We start from the raw sequence: 20,895 nt of genomic DNA on the forward strand, positions 1-20,895 counted from the left end.
TCCATGAACTGCCACCTTAACGTGGTGGAGGGGTTTGAGTACCCGAGTGACCCTAGGAGCTATGTTGTCTGGGGCTATATGCCCCTGGTAGGGTCTCCCAAGGCAAACATGTCCTGGGCGACGGGTCAGACTAAGAGCGGTTCAAAAACCCTTTAATGATGGAAACCATTTTGAGGACTGTGATGTCGCCCGGTATGGCGCAGCCGGGGCCCCACCCTGGAGCCAGGTCCGGGGTTGGGGCTTGTATGCGAGCGCCTGGTGGCCGGGCCTTTCCCCACGGGGTCTGGCTGGGCTCAGCCCGAAGGAGCGACGTGGGGCCGCCTTCCTGTGGGCTCACCACCTGCAGGAGGGACCATAAGGGGTCGGTGCGTAGAGGATTGGGCGGCAGTTGAAGGCGGGGGCCTCGACAACCCGATCTCTGGACACGGAAACTAGTTCTAGGGACGTGGAACGTCACCTCGTTGGCGGGGAAGGAGCCTGACATTGTGCGTGAGAGGTTCCAACTAGAGATAGTCGGGATCACCTCTACGCATGGCTTGGGCTCTGGAACAACACTCCTTGAGAGAGGATGGAGTCTTCACCACTCTGGAGTTGCCCATGGTGAGAGGCGGCGGGCTGATGTGTGTTTGCTTTATAGCCCCCCAGCTTTGCCGCCATGTGTTGGAGTTTACCCCGGTGAACGAGAGGGTCGTTTCACTGTTGTTTGTGCCTACGGGCCGAACGGCAGTGCAGAGTACCCGACCTTCTTGGAGTGACTTCAACACCCACGAGTTGACTTCAACACCCACGTGACACCTGGAGGGGCGTGATTGGGAGGAACGGCCCCCCTGATCTGAACCCAAGCGGTGTTCAGTTATTGGACTTCTGTGCTAGTCGCAGTTTGTCCATAACGAACACCATGTTCAAGCATAAGGGTGTCCATCAGTGCACGTGGCACCAGGACACCCTAGGCCGTAGGTCGATGATCGACTTTGTTGTCGTTTCATCTGATCACCACCTGGTGGTGAGTTGGATCCGATGGCGGGGGAGGAAGCTGGACAGACTCGGCAGACCCAAGCGTACTGTAAGGGTCTGCTGGGAACGTCTGGCCGAGTCTCCTGTCAGAGAGATCTTTAACTCCCACCTCCGGCAGAGCTTCGACTGGATCCCGAGGGAGGCTGGAGATATTGAGTCCAAGTGGACCATGTTCTCCACCTCCATTGTCGAAGCGGCCGCTCGGAGCTGTGGCCGTATGGTCTCCGGTGCCTGTCGAGGCGGCAATCCCCGAACCCGGTGGTGGACACCGGAAGTAAGGGATGCCGTCAAGCTGAAGAAGGAGTCCTATCAGGCCTGGTTGGCTTGTGGGACTCCTGAGGCAGTTGACGGGTACCGGCAGGCCAAGCCGACTGCAGCCCGGGTGGTTGTGGAGGCAAAAACTCGGGCCTGGGAGGAGTTCGGTGAGGCCATGGAGAAGGACTATTGGCTGGCCTCGAAGAGATTCTGGCAAACCGTCCGGCGCCTCATGAGAGGGAACAGTGCCCTACCTACGCTGTTTACAGTCGTCGGGCGGTGGAAGGAGTACTTCAAGGATCTCCTCAATCCCGCCATCACATCTTCCATTGAGGAAGCAGAGGCTGAGGGCTCAGAGGTGGACTCGTCCATCACCCGGGCTGAAGTCACTGAGGTAGTCAAGAAACTCCTCAGTGGTAAGGCATCGGGGGTGGATGAGATCCGCCCTGAGTACCTCAAGTCTCTGGATGTTGTAGGGCTGTCTTGGTTGACACGCCTGTGCAACATTGCGTGGCGGTCGGGGACAGTGCCTCTGGGATGGCAGACCGGGTGGTGGTCCCTCTTTTTAAGAAGGGGGACCGGAGGGTGTGTTCCAACTGTAGGGGGATCACACTTCTCAGCCTCCCCGGGAAAGTCTATGCCAGGGTTCTGGAGAGAAGAATACGGCCGATAGTAGAACCTCGGATTCAGGAGGAACAGTGTGGTTTTCGTCCGGGCCGTGGAACACTGGACCAGCTCTATACCCTCTACGGGGTGTTGGAGGGTTCATGGGAGTTTGCCCAACCAATCCACATGTGTTTTGTGGATTTGGAGAAGGCATTCGACTGTGTCCCTCGTGGCATCTTGTGGAGGGTGCTTGGGGAATATGGGGTCCTGGGTCCTTTGCTAAGGGCTGTCAGGTCCCTATACAACCGAAGCAGGAGCTTGGTCCGCATTGCCGGCAGTAAGTCAGACTTGTTCCCAGTGCATGTTGGACTCCGGCAGGGCTGCCCTTTGTCACCGGTTCTGTTTGTAATTTTTATGGACAGAATTTCTAGGCGCAGCCAGGGGCCGGAGGGTGTCAGGTTTGGGGACCACACGATTTCGTCTCTGCTCTTTGCAGATGATGTTGTCGTGTTGGCCCCTTCTAACCAGGACCTTCAGCATGCACTGGGACGGTTTGCAGCCGAGTGTGAAGCGGTGGGGATGAAAATCAGTACCTCCAAATCCGAGGCCATGGTCCTCAGTCGGAAAAGGGTGGCTTGCCCACTTCAGGTTGGTGGAGAGTGCCTGCCTCAAGTGGAGGAGTTTAAGTATCTAGGGGTCTTGTTCACGAGTGAGGGAAGGATGGAACGGGAGATTGACAGACGGATCGGTGCAGCTTCTGCAGTAATGCAGTCGATGTATCGGTCTGTCGTGGTGAAGAAAGAGCTGAGCCGCAAGGCGAAGCTCTCGATTTACCAGTCAATCTACGTTCCTACTCTCACCTATGGTCATGAGCTTTGGGTCATGACCGAAAGGACAAGATCCCGGATACAGGCGGCCGAAATGAGTTTTCTCCGCAGGGTGGCTGGGCGATCCCTTAGAGATAGGGTGAGAAGCTCGGTCACCCGGGAGGAGCTCAGAGTAGAGCCGTTGCTCCTCCACATCGAGAGGGGTCAGCTGAGGTGGCTTGGGCATCTTTTTCGGATGCCTCCGGAACGCCTTCCTGGGAAGGTGTTCCGGTCCCATCCCACCGGGAGGAGACCCCGGGGAAGACCTAGGACACGCTGGAGGGACTATGTCTCCCGGCTGGCCTGGGAACGCCTCGGTGTCCCCCCGGAAGAGCTAGAGGAAGTGTCTGGGGAGAGGGAAGTCTGGGCATCCCTGCTTAGACTGCTGCCCCCGCGACCCGGCCCCGGATAAGCGGTAGAAGATGGATGGAATCCTCTCCAGGTTGCGGTTATCCCTATTGTTTTTACACTTTTCTACCACATCTCTTCCTTCCCTTCGCCACTCTATTAATGTGCTTGGACACAGAGCTCTGTGAACAGCCAGCCTCTTTAGCTATTACCTTTTGTGTCTTGCCCTCCTTGTGCAAGGTGTCAATGGTCTTCTTTTGGACAGCTGTCAAGTCAGCAGTCTTCCTCATGATTTTGTAGCCTACAGAACTAGACTGAGAGACCTTTAAAGGCCTTTGCAGGTGTTTTGAGTTAATTAGCTGATTAGAGTGTGGCACCAGGTGTCTTCAATATTGAACCTTTTCACAATACTCAGATTTTCTGAGATACTGAATTTGGGGTTTTCATTAGTTGTCAGTTATAATCATCAAAAATAAAAGAAATAAACACTTGAAATATATCAGTCTGTGTGGAATGAATGTATACATTATACAAGTTTCACTTTTTGAATGGAATTACTGAAATAAATCAACTTTTTGATGATAATTAAAATTTTCTGACCAGCACCTGTATTAAGAACTAAGGGTATGCAGACTTTTGAACAGGGGTCAGTTTATTTTTTACTTGATGCCATGTTTTGTTTTATGATTGTGCCATTCTGTTATGACCTACAGGTTAATGCGAATCCCCTAAGAATTTTTTTTGCACAACTGTATGTGGTAACAATCACTCCTGACTGTTATCACTGTGTAAATGATCCCTCCTCACTGTTATTAATATGCGGTAATGATCACTCCCTAATGTGCACACTATCTGGTCAATTCGTGCCGTTAACATTGTGGTAATGATCGCTCCTTACTATTGACTCCTCCCACACCATCTTCCATCAGTTGATGTAGAAAGAGACTGAAAGTTAATTTTCAGAATAACGGTTTATTCACAAATGCATGTACCCTCATGACAGCGATGAACAGTATTCTACAATGGAAATACTGATTGATCTATCATTAGTATCAATAAAAACCCATCAGGTACAGAGTTTGGGATTTTAGATGTCCCACATTTCCCAGTTAGTGCCTGACACAGTCACCAGGCTCGAGACAGAGAGATGTTCTTCTGTATATGTTGACCACAATACAGAACATAACATTTATAAACCATAACATGTACAGAGGTACAATATGCGAGTTCCTAAAGCATGAAAGCAACATTACAATCTGTTTATAACAGTTCTTCTGCCTCAGTGGCCTTTATCAGTTGTATCAGTCTTGGCCCAGAGAAACAGAGCAGCAGTGACAGAGCAAACTGGAGGTGCATAATTAAACCAATGACCATCCAGTTCCACCAATATATCAGGGCCAAATGTGGCTATTATATTCAATTGGCTAATGGTCCTGTTCTATCAGTCTTTCTGATAGTCCCTCTATAGAGCCAATACATGAGCACCCTCTAGTGTTGATTTCAGGGTACTCCTCAGCACTCAGTCTTCAGGGTACTCCTCAAATGAGTTCAAAACAATTTCTCCCATTCACAAAATGGTTTTTCTATTTCTCACCTGTGTGAGTCAGTTTATGCTTCTTTAGATGATGTTTGTACATGAAGCTTTTGCCACAGTCACCACAGCAAAATGGTTTCTCTCCTGTGTGTGTTTGTTCATGCTGCTTTAGGTGATGTCTGTACATAAAGCTTTTACCACAGTCACCACAGCAAAATGGTTTTTCTCCCGTGTGAGTCAGTTTATGCTTTGTTAGGGTCCCCCTTTGTCTGAATTGTTTGCCACAGTCAGCACAGATAAATGGTTTCTCTCCTGTGTGAGTCATTTTATGTTGTGTTAGTGTCCACTTTAGACTGAAGCTTTTCCCACAGTCATCACAGCTAAATGGTTTTTCTCTTTTATGAGTCAGTTTATACTGTTTCACGGTTCCCTTATTACAAAAGCTTTTCCCGCAATCACCAGAACTATGTGATTTCTCTTCTGTGTGAGTCGGTTTATACTTTGTTAGGATCCCCTTCTGACTGAAGCTTTTCTCACAGTCACCACAGCCAAATGATTTATCTCCTGTGTGAAACGGTTTAAGCTGGTTTAGGTTCTTCAGGTTGGTCACAGGGTCACATTCCCTTTTCACAGAGGGAGGGAATATGAATTCTATGATATTAGGCTCCACGCCTTGATCATGCTCTTCTCCTTTACTGATTCGGTGTTCCTCCTGTTCCTCTTTAATCTGTGTGGTCTCTGGGTTCTCCTTCCTCAGAGTGGGGCTACAGTCCTGCAGCTCAGGGGAAACATCCTCTTCAGAAACGGAAAGAGAGAACTGCAGGGAGTCTGAAGAGGAAGAGCAGAGTGTAGAGAAATGTGTTAAAGACCAAATAAAACTATATGTATGAACATCTGAGTGCAGATGTACATCTGCTGTCATTCAGGTATTCGCTTTTGAATGTATATAAACCTAGCTCACAGGCCCAGACCACTGAGTGCTAAAGTGCGTAAAACACTCCAGTTTTCAGCAGCAACATCCACTACTGGGTTCCAAACTGCCTCTGGAAGCAATGCCAAGCCAGGCCAAATCACTCAACTATCAGTACCTCACCTCCCGAATGTGCTTGGGGCTGAATAGAAGCAAATCCCTGCAATGTTCCAACATCTAGTGGAAAGCCTTGCCAGAAGACTGGCAAGGCTGTTCAATGAGTCCAAATACCTTGGGCAATGACGTGTTACATTGACCATTACACACCCGTCAAAAGGTACATCTACAATTGGTTTCTTGCTCTGCAAGAACGCAATCCAAACGTGTATCTTAATTCCTAAAGTATTTTTAATTGGGGAGGTAGAAAAGTCAGGGCTAAATGTATCCATTAAAATCATGAATCTTACAATATTGATCACCAAAAAAGCTAAATAGCTTATTAAATAGGACCGTAATTAGTGTATTTAAATACAAACCTATTCTACATAATTTTATCTCCGGTGTGAGTCGCAGCATTCTCCCAAGCCGGTCGTTCTCCTCCCGGTACTTCACTAACATTTTCTCAACTGAGCCAGAAATCTCCTGAGCAGCAGACGTGGTTAAAAGATGATCTAAAAACCTACTAAACATCTGTAATTTAGATGCATTCAGCGGACTGAGAGCAGGGTATTCAGTTAGTTGGGCTTTGTGAAGTGGGTCGTCTCCTTCAGAGACAGAGAACTGTCCCAGACTTGGGGTCCAGTCCTGCTGCTCAGGGGGAACCTCCTCTTCAGAGATGGGGAACTGCAGCGAGTCTGGAGGAACACAAAGGAGAAAATCTATAAAGCACAGCTTTAAGACCCACTGAAAATGAAGACATGATTTATAGAGATTGAATGTCTATGCAGTGACCTTTGTGTTTTCTGTGTGATTTCTGGACCTTCATGTTGATGGATAACTAAGGGAGTTCAGCCTGTGTCACCTCATATTTATACCCCAGTGAGACAAAATGTCATGGATGACTACCTAAGAGTTCCCAAAGACTCTTGTGAACTTTAACAAGTAAAATCATAAATCAGAATATACAGCAAAAAAATAAATAAGGGAACACGGAACCATAACAGCATAACACCAAGTCAATTAAACTTCAGGGATGTCAATTTGTCCAGTTGTGAATCCACTTTATAACCACACAGATGTTTTTTTTTGTGAGTTGGACAAGAAATCTATCAACAGCAAAAGAACAAAAAGTATCCCACCCAAACTACATAACGTTCTCCTACTGATACGTAAAATGTATCTTTTTTGAAAGAAACAAATTAATGAATTTTTTTTCTGGATCCCTAGTTTGCATATTACCGTATTGGTCATGCATGAGCTTAGCATGGCTGTAGAACAGGCTGCAAAGTTAAAGTGAATTTCAGCTTTCACTGCTATTTGATCAAAGCGAGGTGACTGCTACCTGGACATCTGTGTTAGTATAGGATTTATTCTTTATCCTGTGGACTAGGCTTTCTTGACCAATTCACATACCCCCAGATAATTGCGATATGCTTGAGATCTTAGACAGGGCCATTCCATAATCCTCCATTTCTTCTTTTTGAGACATTCTTTTGTATCTTTGCGTGTGAGTTTTCTTTCATTGCCCTATTCCAAGATCTATGTTAGGTTCAGCTTTTTGACAGATGGCCTCACATTCTCTAGAATTCTCAGGCGCAACATGGAATTCATGGTTGACTTCCTGATGGACAGGCCCAGAGGTGGGCACATAACCATAATGCCACCGCCTCAATGCTTCACGGTTGGTAGGAGGTAATTCTGTGTTTTGTTTATGCAAAACATGGTGTTTGACATTGGTGCCCAATAACTCCACCTCTGACCTTCTGTTCCAGTCAAAAAGCCTCAGCATGGGCTTCTTCCTCCCATGTACACTATTTTTGTGCGGTCTCTTCGACAGTTGACTCAAACAATGCACTCCCATACTATCACAGACACGGCGTGCATAATTCACCAAAATAATTGCACATTTTGATTAATCAGAACAAAATTAGTAAGTGGTAGGGCAAAAACTAAAACATGCAACCCTTGGGGTTCCCAGGACCAGGATTGGGAAACACTTATCTACCTAGTCAGCTGAACATATACACCTTGTAGATTCAGCACCCAATCTATTAAGAAAAGGTCTATTATGTTTATATGAAAGAGGTAGAATGGTCAAGCCCCAGTTCTCATTTATGGCACTGAGATGAAGTGTGCCCAGTTTCAAATTCCTGGGTGTTCACATCTCCGAGGACCTCAACACATCAACCCCGGTCAAAAAGGCACAGTGGCGCCTCTACTTTCTGAGGAGGCTGGAGAAGGTCCATCTGTTCACCCAGATCCTTGTGAACTTCTACCGCTCCACAAACAAGAGCATTCTGACTAACTTTGCTACAGTGTGGTTTGGCAGATGCTGCATGGCCGACTGGAAGGCCCTGCAATGGGTGGTGAAAACCATCCAGCACATCACTGGTGACCAGCTTCCAGCCATCGCAGACCTCCAGTGCATCACTGGTGCCCAGCTTCCAGCCATCGCAGACCTCCAGTGCATCACTGGTGCCCAGCTTCCAGCCATCGCAGACCTCCAGCACATCACTGATGCCCAGCTTCCAGCCATCGCAGACCTCCAGCACAAGCGGTGTCTGTGCAGGGCGTGCAGTATCATCAGAGACCCTTCACATCCAGGCCACAAACTGTTTGACCTCCTACCATCAGGCAGACAGTACACGTCTCTCCGTTCTCGCATCAGCAGGCTCAGGAACAGTTTCTTTCAATCTACTGTAACCCTGCTGAACTCTGTGACCCAACAATAACCATACACCCCCTCCCCCGCCTCTCAGTACTGCCTCTCAGGGACATTGTTGCACTACTCTCTGTGTACTACTGGACTCTGACATTGCTGATAAAGTGCTGATAAGTCTGATAAGGACGTTTTCAGTTGGTGTATGTAACCTCATTGCTGTACTTTCAGTTGCACGTGCTACCTTGCACCTTCAATTTGCCTTAACTGCACATTTAGTATTGCCATTCGTACTGGCATTTGCCTTCACTGCACATCTATTCAGCCCACTTGTAACATACATTGTATGTAATTGTATCACTTGTAAATATTCTGCCCTCCTCTATTTGATTCATTGCACATTTGGAATTGCCATTTGTACTGCATTTGCCTTCATTGCATATCTATACATCTCACTTGGAACAGTTAAATCAAACATCGGGTCTCGACGAATTAAAATTAAAATCTTAACTGTTCATTGTGTAATTCGTGGAGAACAAAATGACATAACAACGGTCAATGGAAACCAAAATCACCAAGGTTTGAGGGCTGGAGTAAATAAATTGAAATCAAAGGCTGTTTCTATTTGCACTTCTGGTTCGATGCTAACTGTATTTCGTTGTACTGTACTTGTTGACATAGTTGAATCTAATTTCTAGCTGACCCCAAACTTTTGGCCGGTAGTGAATATTAATAAAGTATACTAGGGATTAATTATATTAATCCATTGTTTTTTTTAAGTGTAAAGATGTCTTCAGCACTCACCGAGTTCATGTTGTTTCATGTAACTTCGCGGAATATTTTCTTTCATGCATTCCACTAACATTTTCTCCACTGCCCCGAAAATCTCAAAAGCAGCCGCTGTCAAGACCTCATTCAAAAACATACGAAACGACACTAGTTCTGACATTGTGGTCGACTGAGAGCTAACACAGAAACAGATTGAACAAAGAGCTAGTTATATGTGGCTAGTGATGGGTCGATCGATTGAAACGGAAGCTCAGACGCACCGTTCAGTTTTCCACCAGATACAGATTCGACAATCCTTTTTGTTGTTGATTCGACATAACTGTGCCCAAGATCGTGCGTGCCTGTGACAACAAAACGTGACTAATGACGTCCGAAGCTTCGTTGGATATTTTTTAATGCTTCCATTTAACATAAACCATATACAAGATATAAACACAATATGCATGTCATACATAAAGCCAAATAAAAATAATGAAAATGTATAATGAAAAATCACCAAAAAGAAAAGCCAGACGATACCTGAACATTCCAGCTGCCAGTCTGATGCCACCCACCCCTCCACCCGATTGTCCCTGTCCTTGTCCAACATGCTTCTGACCTGGATTAGGTTTTATAGACTCTGGACACAACCCAAATGCATTTACAAATTATTACAACTTGAACTCTTAAAATGTTCACCTGGCACCGATGGAAGAGGACTGGTCACCCTTCAGAGCCTGGTTCCAATCTAATTTCGGCCCCTCTTAGGGAGTTTTTCCTAGCCACTGTCCTTCAACAATCTTTGGAGTTTCCGGCTGCATGTTTTGTAAACTGCTGATGTTATACCTTCATTTTGCACCTGTGAGTTTTATCAGTTTCTTTATTAAAGTATTTAGTAAACTTAATGAAAGTTTAAGCAGTTTATATTTGAATCCATTTTATCCATGTTTTCTAAATGTTTATATTTTTATCCATGTAGACTATCCACCACAGAAGTATCATCTGCACTGAGCAGAGTGAAAGCCCGCAAGGCTGTTGGTCCTGATGGCGTCCCCGGTGTAAAAATGGCTTTATAAATACAGTTGATTGATTGATCTAAATTCGAACCAAAATGTCCATTTAATAAGAGTTGCAGATCTTTCCAAAAGGAGGATCTGTGTATCATGTACATCCATAAAATAAGTGATCTATACTTTCTGCTACCAAAGAACAAAAGTTGAATTCTGCAAACTGACCAAAAAAAAATGGACGTAGTAACCGTGACGTCTGAAGACCCGTTTTGAAGCTCATTTTTGGCGGAGATGGCCTTGGCCATCTTGGCAGCGCGTCATTCGGTCTAACTCAGAAAAATGGCTTAAGAGGTGGGGGTGGGTGCCGCTGAGGTGCCTGGTTGCTGAAACAAGGCCCACCTAGCGCGACATTACCAAGTTAGCAAACGCTAAGAAGCTAGAATGAATGCTACCGGGTTGCAAGTGGTTTCTAGCCGTCGGTTGGTATCCAGTCACCATAACGTTACCAGCTTAGACTTTATAAACAAGTTAACCTGAAACTATACAACAAAACTTAAATGCTTAAAATACTTCAGCGTTTTTGAAATATATAAATGTGGCAATTTTGCAACTCTAGATTTTGTCGAGACGATAAAAAAATAGTTTGAGACTTGCAGATTGGATATTAGATCTTCACTAAGTTCAGTTATGAGCATAGACTGTATGGTTACGAGTCGTTTATTTGGATGTAACTTGAATTATGGCGTTATTTGTTAGTGACTGGACTAGCAGAAAGGAGAGAAACGGCTAGGAGTAACACGAATGACACACACCTGTCACTCAATATGCCACGCCCCCTAATTATAAGACTTAATATATTTTAAACGGATGAGTTATAATATATATTTTATAACTCATCCCCACCTCTTAAGCCATATATATATCAATTATATATATATATATATATATATATACTATTTATATTGTTTGCAACATACAGTGGGGAGAACAAGTATTTGATACACTGCCGATTTTGCGGGTTTTCCCACTTACAAAACATGTAGAAGTCTGTCATTTCTATGATAGGTGCTCTTCAACAGTGAGTGACGGAAACTAAAACAAAAATCCAGAAAATCACATTGTATGATTTTTAAGTAATGAATTTGCATTAATGTGATAGTTAAATGGAGATATTTCATTCCAGACCTCAAAGCATGCAGTTAGGTCCGGAAATAATTGAACGCTGACAAGTTTTGTTATTTTGTCTATTTACCAAAATACAGCTCTGGAAAAAATTAAGAGACCACTGCAAAATAATCAGTTTCTCTGGTTTTACTATTCATAGGTACATGTTTGAGTAAAATGAACAGTTTTGCTTTATTCTATAAACTACTGACAACATTGCTCCCAAATTCCAAATAAAAATATTATCATTTAGAGTATTTATTTGTAGAAAATAACAACTGGTCAAAATACCCTAAAAAAGATGCATTGTTTTCAGACTTGAAATAATGCAAAGAAAACTAATTCATATTCATTTTTCAACAACTAAATACTAATGTCTTAACTTAGGAAGAGTTCAGAAATGAATATTTGGTGGAATCACCCAGATTTCGTATCACAGCTTTCATGCGTCTTGGCATGCTCTCCACCAGTCTGTCACATTGCTGTTGGGTGACTTTATGCCACACCTGGCACAAAAATTCAAGTAGCTCAGATTTGTTTGATGGCTTGTGACCATCCATGTTCCTCTTGATCAAATTCCAGAGGTTTTCAATGGGGTTCAGGTCTGGAGATTGGGCTGGCCATGACAGGGTCTTGATCTGGTGGTCCTCCATCCACACCTTGATTGACCCGGCTGTGTGGCATGGAGCATTGTTCTGCTGGAAAACCCAATTCTCAGAGTGGGGGAACATTGTCAGAACAGAAGGAAGCAGGTGTTCTTCCAGGATAACCTTGCTCTTGGCTTGATTCATGCGTCCTTCACCTCACACTGTGGCTTGTAGGCCTCTCCAGGTCTCGGTCTAACCATTAGACAACCAGGTGTTGGGCAAAGCTGTAAATTTGACTCATCAGAGATGATGACCTTTGTCCATTCTACAGTCCAATCCTTATCGTCTTTTTCAAACTTCAGCCTGGCTCTTCTTTGCTTCTCATTGATGACTTCAGCCCTGCCCCTAGGAGCCTGTTTCGAACCATCCTTCACCCTAGCTTCTGTTTGCCATTCTTTTTGTAGGTCACTTGATGTCATCCTACGGTTGTTGAGTGACATTTGAATGAGTTGACGTCATCTCGGTCAATGGACAGATGCTCACTGTATCCCTCTGTCAATAAAGCCAGAATTTAACCCTTCAAGCTTTTATTTTCAACTCTTTTGTCTTGCTGAATAGTTATTTTTAAATAAAAATTACCTTTGAGGTACTACTTGCACTGTTTTTGCCATCCAGCTGGTACTATTGTAAGAGGGTAGTGATGACCACGGCAGTGGTTTCTATACTTTTCCTTGTTAAATTAGATTTGGTTCAGGTAATCACCTAGTCAGTACCTCATCTAGTGAAATGAGGTGTGCCTGTGTAGGAATTTAACAGACACTGGAATGGAATGGCTGCCATACAGATGCTGATTTAAGAGAAATTAGGAGTGGTAATTTCAAGTTACAGTTAAATCATGGGCTTAATATGGGCCAAAAGTGCAGTCTCTCAGCCTTAAATTGAGGGTATTCAAATCCAAATTGGAGGAAGGGTTTAGGAATTACAGCTCTTTAATATGTAGCTAATATGTAGCTTAATCTGTCCTCTTTTTCAAGGGACCAAAAGTAATTGTTGACTCAAAAGCTGTTTCATGGACAGGTGTGGGCTATTCCTTCGTTATTTTTCATAAATTAAACAGGTCAAAGGTTGGAGATGAGTCCAGATCTGGCATCCACATTTGGAAGCTGTTGCTGTGAACCCACATCATGCGGTCAAAGGAGCTCTCAGTGCAAGTGAAACAGGCCATCCTTACACTGTAAAAAAAAAATCCATCAGCAGGAACATTAGGAGTGGCCAAATCAACAGTTTGGTACATTCTGAGAATAAAATAACACACTGGTGAGCTCGGCAACACATAAAGGCCTGGACGTCCATGGAAGACAACAGTGGTGGATGATCATAGGATCCTTTCCATGGTAAAGAAAAACACTTTCACAACATCCAGCCAAGTGAAGAACACTCCCCAGGAGGTAGGCATATCCTAGCCTGACTGGAATTTCTCAAAAATAAGATTGTGTTTCACCACTGCTTTACTACAACTTTCTCTAATATTTTGGACATCAAGGGCAGAGCTTTATTTAGAGCTGGAGCATCATTATTTAGAGCTGGAGTATCATTATTTAGAGCTGGAGCATCATTATTTAGAGCTGGAGTATCATTATTTAGAGCTGGAGCATCATTATTTAGAGCTGGAGTATCATTATTTAGAGCTGGAGCATCATTATTTAGAGCAGGGGCATCATTATTTAGAGCTGGAACATCATTATTTAAAGCTGGAGTATCATTATTTAGAGCCGGGGCATCATCATTTAGAGTTGGAACATAATTATTTAGTTTCAGTTTCAAGTTTCAGTTTCAAGGTGTATTTGTCAAATGCACCAAACAACACAGCATCATTCGCACAATGAAATTCTTGTGAAACGCACTCAACAACTACGTAGTGAGAGTTACAGTAAGAAGAATATATAAGCCAGACAAAAAATTATAATAAAATTAAGCAACAATATACATAACTCCGTAACTCCAGCTATTTTTTGAATTGGATAAATAAACTATAAAAGAAAATTCCTGTCTGCACTTAATTAATTAATTAATTAATAACAACATTTGTAAAGATCCTATACCATACCATACCATCTTCTTCCGCTTATCCGGGGCCGGGTCGCGGGGGCAGCAGTCTAAGCAGGGATGCCCAGACTTCCCTCTCCCCAGACACTTCCTCTAGCTCTACTGGGGGAACACCGAGGCGTTCCCAGGCCAGCCGGGAGACATAGTCCTTCCAGCGTGTCCTAGGTCTTCCCCGGGGTCTCCTCCCGGTGGGACAGGAGGCGTTCCGAAAAAGATGCCCAAGCCACCTCAGCTGACCCCTCTCGATGTGGAGGAGCAGCGGCTCTACTCTGAGCTCCTCCCGGGTGACCAAGCTTCTCACCCTATCTCTAAGGGATCGCCCGGCCACCCTGCGGAGAAAGCTCATTTCGGCCGCCTGTATCCGGGATCTTGTCCTTTCGGTCATGACCCAAAGCTCATGACCATAGGTGAGAGTAGGAACGTAGAGTGACTGGTAAATCGAGAGCTTCGCCTTGCGGCTCAGCTCTTTCTTCACCACGACAGACCGATACATCGACTGCATTACTGCAGAAGCTGCACCGATCCGTCTGTCAATCTCCCGTTCCATCCTTCCCTCACTCGTGAACAAGACCCCTTGATACTTAAACTCCTCCACTTGAGGCAGGCACTCTCCACCAACCTGAAGTGGGCAAGCCACCCTTTTCCGACTGAGGACCATGGCCTCGGATTTGGAGGTACTGATTTTCATCCCCACCGCTTCACACTCGGCTGCAAACTGTCCCAGTGCATGCTGAAGGTCCTGTTTAGAAGGGGCCAACACGACAACATCATCTGCAAAGAGCAGAGACGAAATTGTGTGGTCCCCAAACCTGACACCCTCCGGCCCCTGGCTGCGCCTAGAAATTCTGTCCATAAAAATTACGAACAGAACCGGTGACAAAGGGCAGCCCTGCCGGAGTCCAACATGCACTGGGAACAAGTCTGACTTACTGCAGGCAATGCGGACCAAGCTCCTGCTTCGGTTGTACAGGGACCTGACAGCCCTTAGCAAAGGACCCAGGACCCCATATTCCCCAAGCACCCTCCACAAGATGCCGCGAGGGACACAGTCGAATGCCTTCTCCAAATCCACAAAACACATGTGGATTGGTTGGGCAAACTCCCATGAACCCTCCAACACCCTGTAGAGGGTATAGAGCTGGTCCAGTGTTCCACGGCCTGGACGAAAACCACACTGTTCCTCCTGAATCCGAGGTTCTACTATCGGCCGTATTCTCCTCTCCAGAACCCTGGCATAGACTTTCCCGGGGAGGCTGAGAAGTGTGATCCCCCTATAGTTGGAACACACCCTCCGGTCCCCCTTCTTAAAAAGAGGGACCACCACCCCGGTCTGCCAGGAGATCTGTAAAGATCCTGAAAAATCATATTAACAAAACATGCATCGCTATATGCCTTAAATTGATGCAGAGTTTTACGTTTATTGTGAGTCTCCATTAACAATAAAGTTCATCGACGAAGCTCATGGACATCAGGACATCGATGTAAAAAGGTAAATCATTGGGTTCCTGATGGATTATCCTTAGAGTTTTTTGGGGAAATTATTTTGGGAAATATTGAAAGAACTGATTCTTCTAATGTTTCTAGAATGCCTGAAAAACAGAGAAATCGTTTCCACAAGGCCTGATTTTATTGAATCCAAAGCCTGACATAGACAGTTTATCAACAGAAGATTGGAGACCCATCACATTATTAAATATAGATTATTAATTTATTGTGTTCATATATTCTAAATGACTTAAACAAGGCCTAACAAAATTATTAATGAAACACAGACAGGATTTATGAAAGCCCATCATATATCAATGAGGACAGTCAAAGTGGGGCCAGAGGGGTCAGATTCAACACACAGACTGGAGTTTGTTTGCCACTCAATCCACCCTTGACTCCCATATGGACATTGAAAGATATGCTTCCTCCGTTCTGGATTACATCAACAACTGCATCAACAATGTCACCACTCATAAACTAATAAAGACATTCCCCAACCAGAAGCCGTGGATGAACAGAGAGGTCAGACAACTGCTAAAGGAACATGACGCTGCGTTCAGCTGCTAAAGGAACATGACGCTGCGTTCAGATGCTAAAGGAACATGACGCTGCGTTCAGATGCTAAAGGAACATGACGCTGCGTTCAGATGCTGAAGGAACATGGTGCTGCGTTCAGCTGCTGAAGGAACATGACGCTGCGTTCAGCTGCTAAAGGAACATGACGCTGCGTTCAGATGCTGAAGGAACATGGTGCTGCGTTCAGCTGCTGAAGGAACATGACGCTGCGTTCAGCTGCTAAAGGAACATAACGCTGCGTTCAGCTGCTAAAGGAACATGACGCTGCGTTCAGCTGCTGAAGGAACATGGTGCTGCGTTCAGCTGCTGAAGGAACATGACGCTGCGTTCAGCTGCTGAAGGAACATGGTGCTGCGTTCAGCTGCTGAAGGAACATGACGCTGCGTTCAGCTGCTGAAGGAACATGACGCTGCGTTCAGCTGCTGAAGGAACATGACGCTGCGTTCAGCTGCTGAAGGAACATGACGCTGCGTTCAGCTGCTGAAGGAACATGACGCTGCGTTCAGCTGCTGAAGGAACATGACGCTGCGTTCAGCTGCTGAAGGAACATGACGCTGCGTTCAGCTGCTGAAGGAACATGACGCTGCGTTCAGCTGCTGAAGGAACATGACGCTGCGTTCAGCTGCTGAAGGAACATGACGCTGCGTTCAGCTGCTGAAGGAACATGACGCTGCGTTCAGCTGCTGAAGGAACATGCTGCATTCAGATCCAGCAATGCGGCTACAGTTCATTCAGAACCAGCCTGAAAAGGGGCATCCAGATGGCTAAAAATCAGCATAAACGGCAGATTGAGGAGCACTTCAACATCTCCGAACCCCAACGCATGTGTCAGGGCATCCAAGCCATCACAGACTACCAGCCAAAGACCCCTACCCCCACAGCCACCAGCGTCTCCATCACCGACAAGTTAAACAGGTTCTCACCCACTTCGACTGGGAAAACCAAGAGCCAGCCATTAAAGCTGAACTCCCCCGAGACAACCCGCCCTCCAGACTATTCTAATGTTTCTAGAATGCCTGAAAAACAGAGAAATCGTTTCCACTATGAAACAAGGCCTGATTTTATTGAATCCAAAGCCTGACAACGACAAAAATTGGAGAACCATCACTTTATTAAGTTACAACAAAGAGCCAACCATTAAAGATAAGCATGAAGGACAGTACTCATAGGCAGAGTATCCACACCCCCCTCTCCTGACCCTCTAACTAAAATCACCCAATGCTTCCAGAAGCTGTTCTTGTCCCAAACAACTCCCAGCCTCCCTCTATCACACTCCCACTCTCCCCTCTACCACACTCCCCCTCTCCCCTCTACCACACTCCCCCTCTCCCCCTCTACCACACTCCCCTTCTCCCCCTCCACCACATTCACCAATCAGGCAGCTAGTTCTAACCAAAGAGAGCAGAGCTCATGCTCATGTCCCACTCCTCCCCCCATTTAAACTGCTTAGACAACTGCCACATCGTCAACAACCTTGTCCTTTATTTCCACAGAGCACAGAATATACTCGGTGATGTGCTTTGGGTCCCTGCTATTGTGAAAATAGCATCTGCCTCATGTGGCCAGAGTGTATAGGCAGTTCCTGGATGACGATGGCACTTAAGCCATTGACTGGCCCTCACTGGCCCTTAGACCTGAACCCAACTGAGAACCTCTGGGACGCTACGTATTGGTGCACCCGACGCTGCCAAGCAGCACCACAGACTGACCTGGAGCTCACTGATGCCCTGTGCTAATGATCACTCCTTACTGTTATTACTAACTCCCTGTAGCACTGACCTTCATAAATCTACGGACGATGCCATCGCCCTGACGACACACACCGCCCTCTCCCACCTGGAAAAAGGCAACACATACGTGTGGATGCTATTCGTGGACTACAGCGCTATTGTGCTTGCTAAGCTCCTTCCCAAGTTCAGGACCCTTGGACTTAACACCTCCCTCTGCAACTGGATCCTGGACATCCTGACGGGCAGGCCCCAGGTGGTGAGAATGGGCAACATCACCTCCTCAGCACTGACCCTGAACACCGGAGCCCCCCAGGTAGATGAGACCGCTCACAGAGAAGAGGTAAAGAACCTGGCTACATGGTGTCAGGACAACATCTCTCTCAACATCTGCAAGACTAAGAAGATGATCGTGGACTACAGGAAGAGGCGGGGGGGGGGGGGGGTCATGCCCCCATACATATTGATGGAGCTGAATTAGAGTCTCCAACTTCAAGTTCCTTGGTGTGTTCATCAAAGATGACCTCACCTGGTCAGGCAAGCAAACTCAGCAGAGAAAACTGCCCAAAAGCAACTTTACTTCCTGAGGAGACTCAATAAATTTAGCATGTCTGTAAAACCTCTCACCAACTTCTACAGGTGCACCATGGAGAGCATCCTCTCAGGCTGCATTACTGCCTGGTACGGCAGCTACTCCGCTGCTGATCACAAGGCCCTCCAGAGGGTGGTGAAGTCTGCGGAGCGCATCATGGGTTGCCATCTCTGTGCAAGGCATCTACCTGCCTTAGGACAGCGCAGAACATCTTCAAAGACAACAGCCACCCTGGCGATGGTCTCTTCACACTGCTGCCTTCTGGTAAGTGCTACCAGAGCATCAGGGCACACACTTCCAGACTCACAAACTGTTTTCTCCTCAGGCCATGAGGCTCCTCAACCAGTAACACTGATCTATGATCATTCTGATTACACATGAACATTCCAGATGCTCTGATGTCTTTCCATGTACATTCAAAGTATATTATAATATTTTAATGTACCATTCATAGGCATATTCACTTATTTTATATTGATAATATTCAATACTCCTACCTATATTGTTCATAGTCCCCGTTACACAGTAAAATTGCTTTATATATCTCTTAATTCTTACTGCATAGATGTCATGTCATAAGCATTTTGTTGTGTTATTCTGGGCATTAGATAAATACAAATATTTTGACTTTGACTATCACTATGTGGTAATGATCAGTCATTACTGTTTTCACTATGAAGTAATGATAATGCCTCACTGTTATCACTGTGTTAATGATCCCTCCTCACTGTTATTAATATGCGGTAATGATCACTCCCTAATGTGCACACTATCTGGTCAATTCGTGCCGTTAACATTGTGGTAATGATCACTCCCCAATGTGCACACTATCTGGTCAATTCGTGCCGTTAACATTGTGGTAATGATCACTCCTTACTATTGACTCCTCCCACACCATCTTCCATCAGCTGATGTAGAAAGAGACTGAAAGTTAATTTTCAGAATAACGGTTTATTCACAAATGCATGTACCCTCATGAAAGCGATGAACAGTATTCTACAATGGAAATACTGATTGATCTATCATTAGTATCAATAAAAACCCAGCAGGTACAGAGTTTGGGATTTTAGATGTCCCACATTTCCCAGTTAGTGCCTGACACAGTCACCAGGCTCGAGACAGAGAGATGTTCTTCCAGTGGAACATTACATGTGCATATATAACAAACACATTATGACAACTACTGACCACAATACAGAACACAACATTTATGAACCATAATGTATAATAAGGGAGTTCTTAAAGCATGAAAGTAACATTACAATCTGTTTATAACAGTTCTTCTGCCTCAGTGGCCTTTATCAGTTGTATCAGTCTTGGCCCAGAGAAACAGAGCAGCAGTGACAGAGCAAACTGGAGGTGCAATTAAACCAATGACCATCCAATATATCAGGGCCAAATTTGGCTATTATATTCAATTGGCTAATGGTCCTGTTCTATCAGTCTTTCTGATAGTCCCCCTATAAAGCCAATACATGAGCACCCTCTAGTGTTGAAATATTCCCTACAACTCAAGAGTTTTTGAATTCAGTAGTATACTTTATTGACATCATAAAGCAGTTCTGATCTGAAGAGCAACCACCCATGTGTTGGTCTGCAGAACAACCGACTTCCAGACCTTAAACACACATTTTTAAACAGTACGGTTATCCAATGATATAAGGCCTTCCCATTATGCTAATTCCAGGGCGGATCCTTCCCCAGTCTTCCACCATCACAACCCTCTGGGATCCGCCCTACAAGCTACTTTCATTGAACATTGGTGGCGCAAGTTCTAGAAGCTTCATGAAAATAACTGAGCCATGGAAGCGTTCTTATTTAACATTTTGTGTCAAAGTAATTTATTCAATTCATTACAGAATTTTCTTTGAGGTCAAAGATTCTGTGATTTCCGAGATCAAGGAAACCTTGGAATCAACGACTCACTGTTTTCTGAGCTCAGTGAAATAATTAATCTTGCGGAGATTCTCATCCTCCCAAGTGCTTCAAAGACAAGCCACAGATCCTTCTGTCATCCACACACACACACATATATATATATATATATATATAGTTGCTCACTCAAGAGTACAGTAAAGAGAAAGACAGAGCACATCTGTTGATCTTTACACACACAGAAACCCAAACTGCGTACCTTGTTGTTCATCAAAAATAGTAATATGAGTCCCAAGTGAGCTGCTTAAATGTTTTACCAATTTAAACCCAATTGATTTACATGTGATTACATGATAAATATATTACATACACATACAGTGGGGAGAACAAGTATTTGATACACTTCCGATTTTTCAGGTTTTCCTCCTTACAAAGCATGTAGAGGTCTGTAATTTAATTTAATTTTTATCATAGGTACACTTCAACTGTGAGACGGAATCAAAAACAAAAATCCAGAAAATCACATTGTATGATTTTGTTATTATTAATTTGCATTTTATTGCATGACATAAGTATTTGATCACCTACCAACCAGTAAGAATTCCGGCTCTCACAGACCTGTTAGTTTTTCTTTAAGAAGCCCTCCTGTTC

General features: G+C 44.9%; 1 protein-coding gene across 4 annotated transcripts in view; it reads right to left on the reverse strand.

The window, feature by feature from the left end:
- Window positions 1-4,019: 4,019 nt before the first annotated feature.
- Window positions 4,020-20,895, reverse strand: part of LOC105028953 (gastrula zinc finger protein XlCGF57.1-like) — a 29,733-nt gene continuing 12,857 nt past the window's right edge. The window contains exons 1-3 of one of the 4 annotated variants that reach the window (XM_010902012.4): window positions 9,156-9,420; window positions 6,070-6,387; window positions 4,039-5,451 (exon numbers count right to left, since the gene is read on the reverse strand). In XM_010902012.4, the coding sequence (XP_010900314.2) occupies window positions 4,673-5,451; window positions 6,070-6,387; window positions 9,156-9,300 (1,242 nt within the window). In that variant the 5' untranslated portion in view covers window positions 9,301-9,420 and the 3' untranslated portion in view covers window positions 4,039-4,672. Of the gene's footprint in view, window positions 5,452-6,069; window positions 6,388-9,155; window positions 9,421-20,895 lie in introns of those variants that run through there. The other 3 variants (XM_010902013.4, XM_034296008.1, XM_034296007.1) reach the window with 3 other exon arrangements.

The sequence above is a fragment of the Esox lucius genome, chromosome 12, assembly GCF_011004845.1.
Source record: "Esox lucius isolate fEsoLuc1 chromosome 12, fEsoLuc1.pri, whole genome shotgun sequence".
NCBI lineage: Eukaryota > Metazoa > Chordata > Actinopteri > Esociformes > Esocidae > Esox > Esox lucius.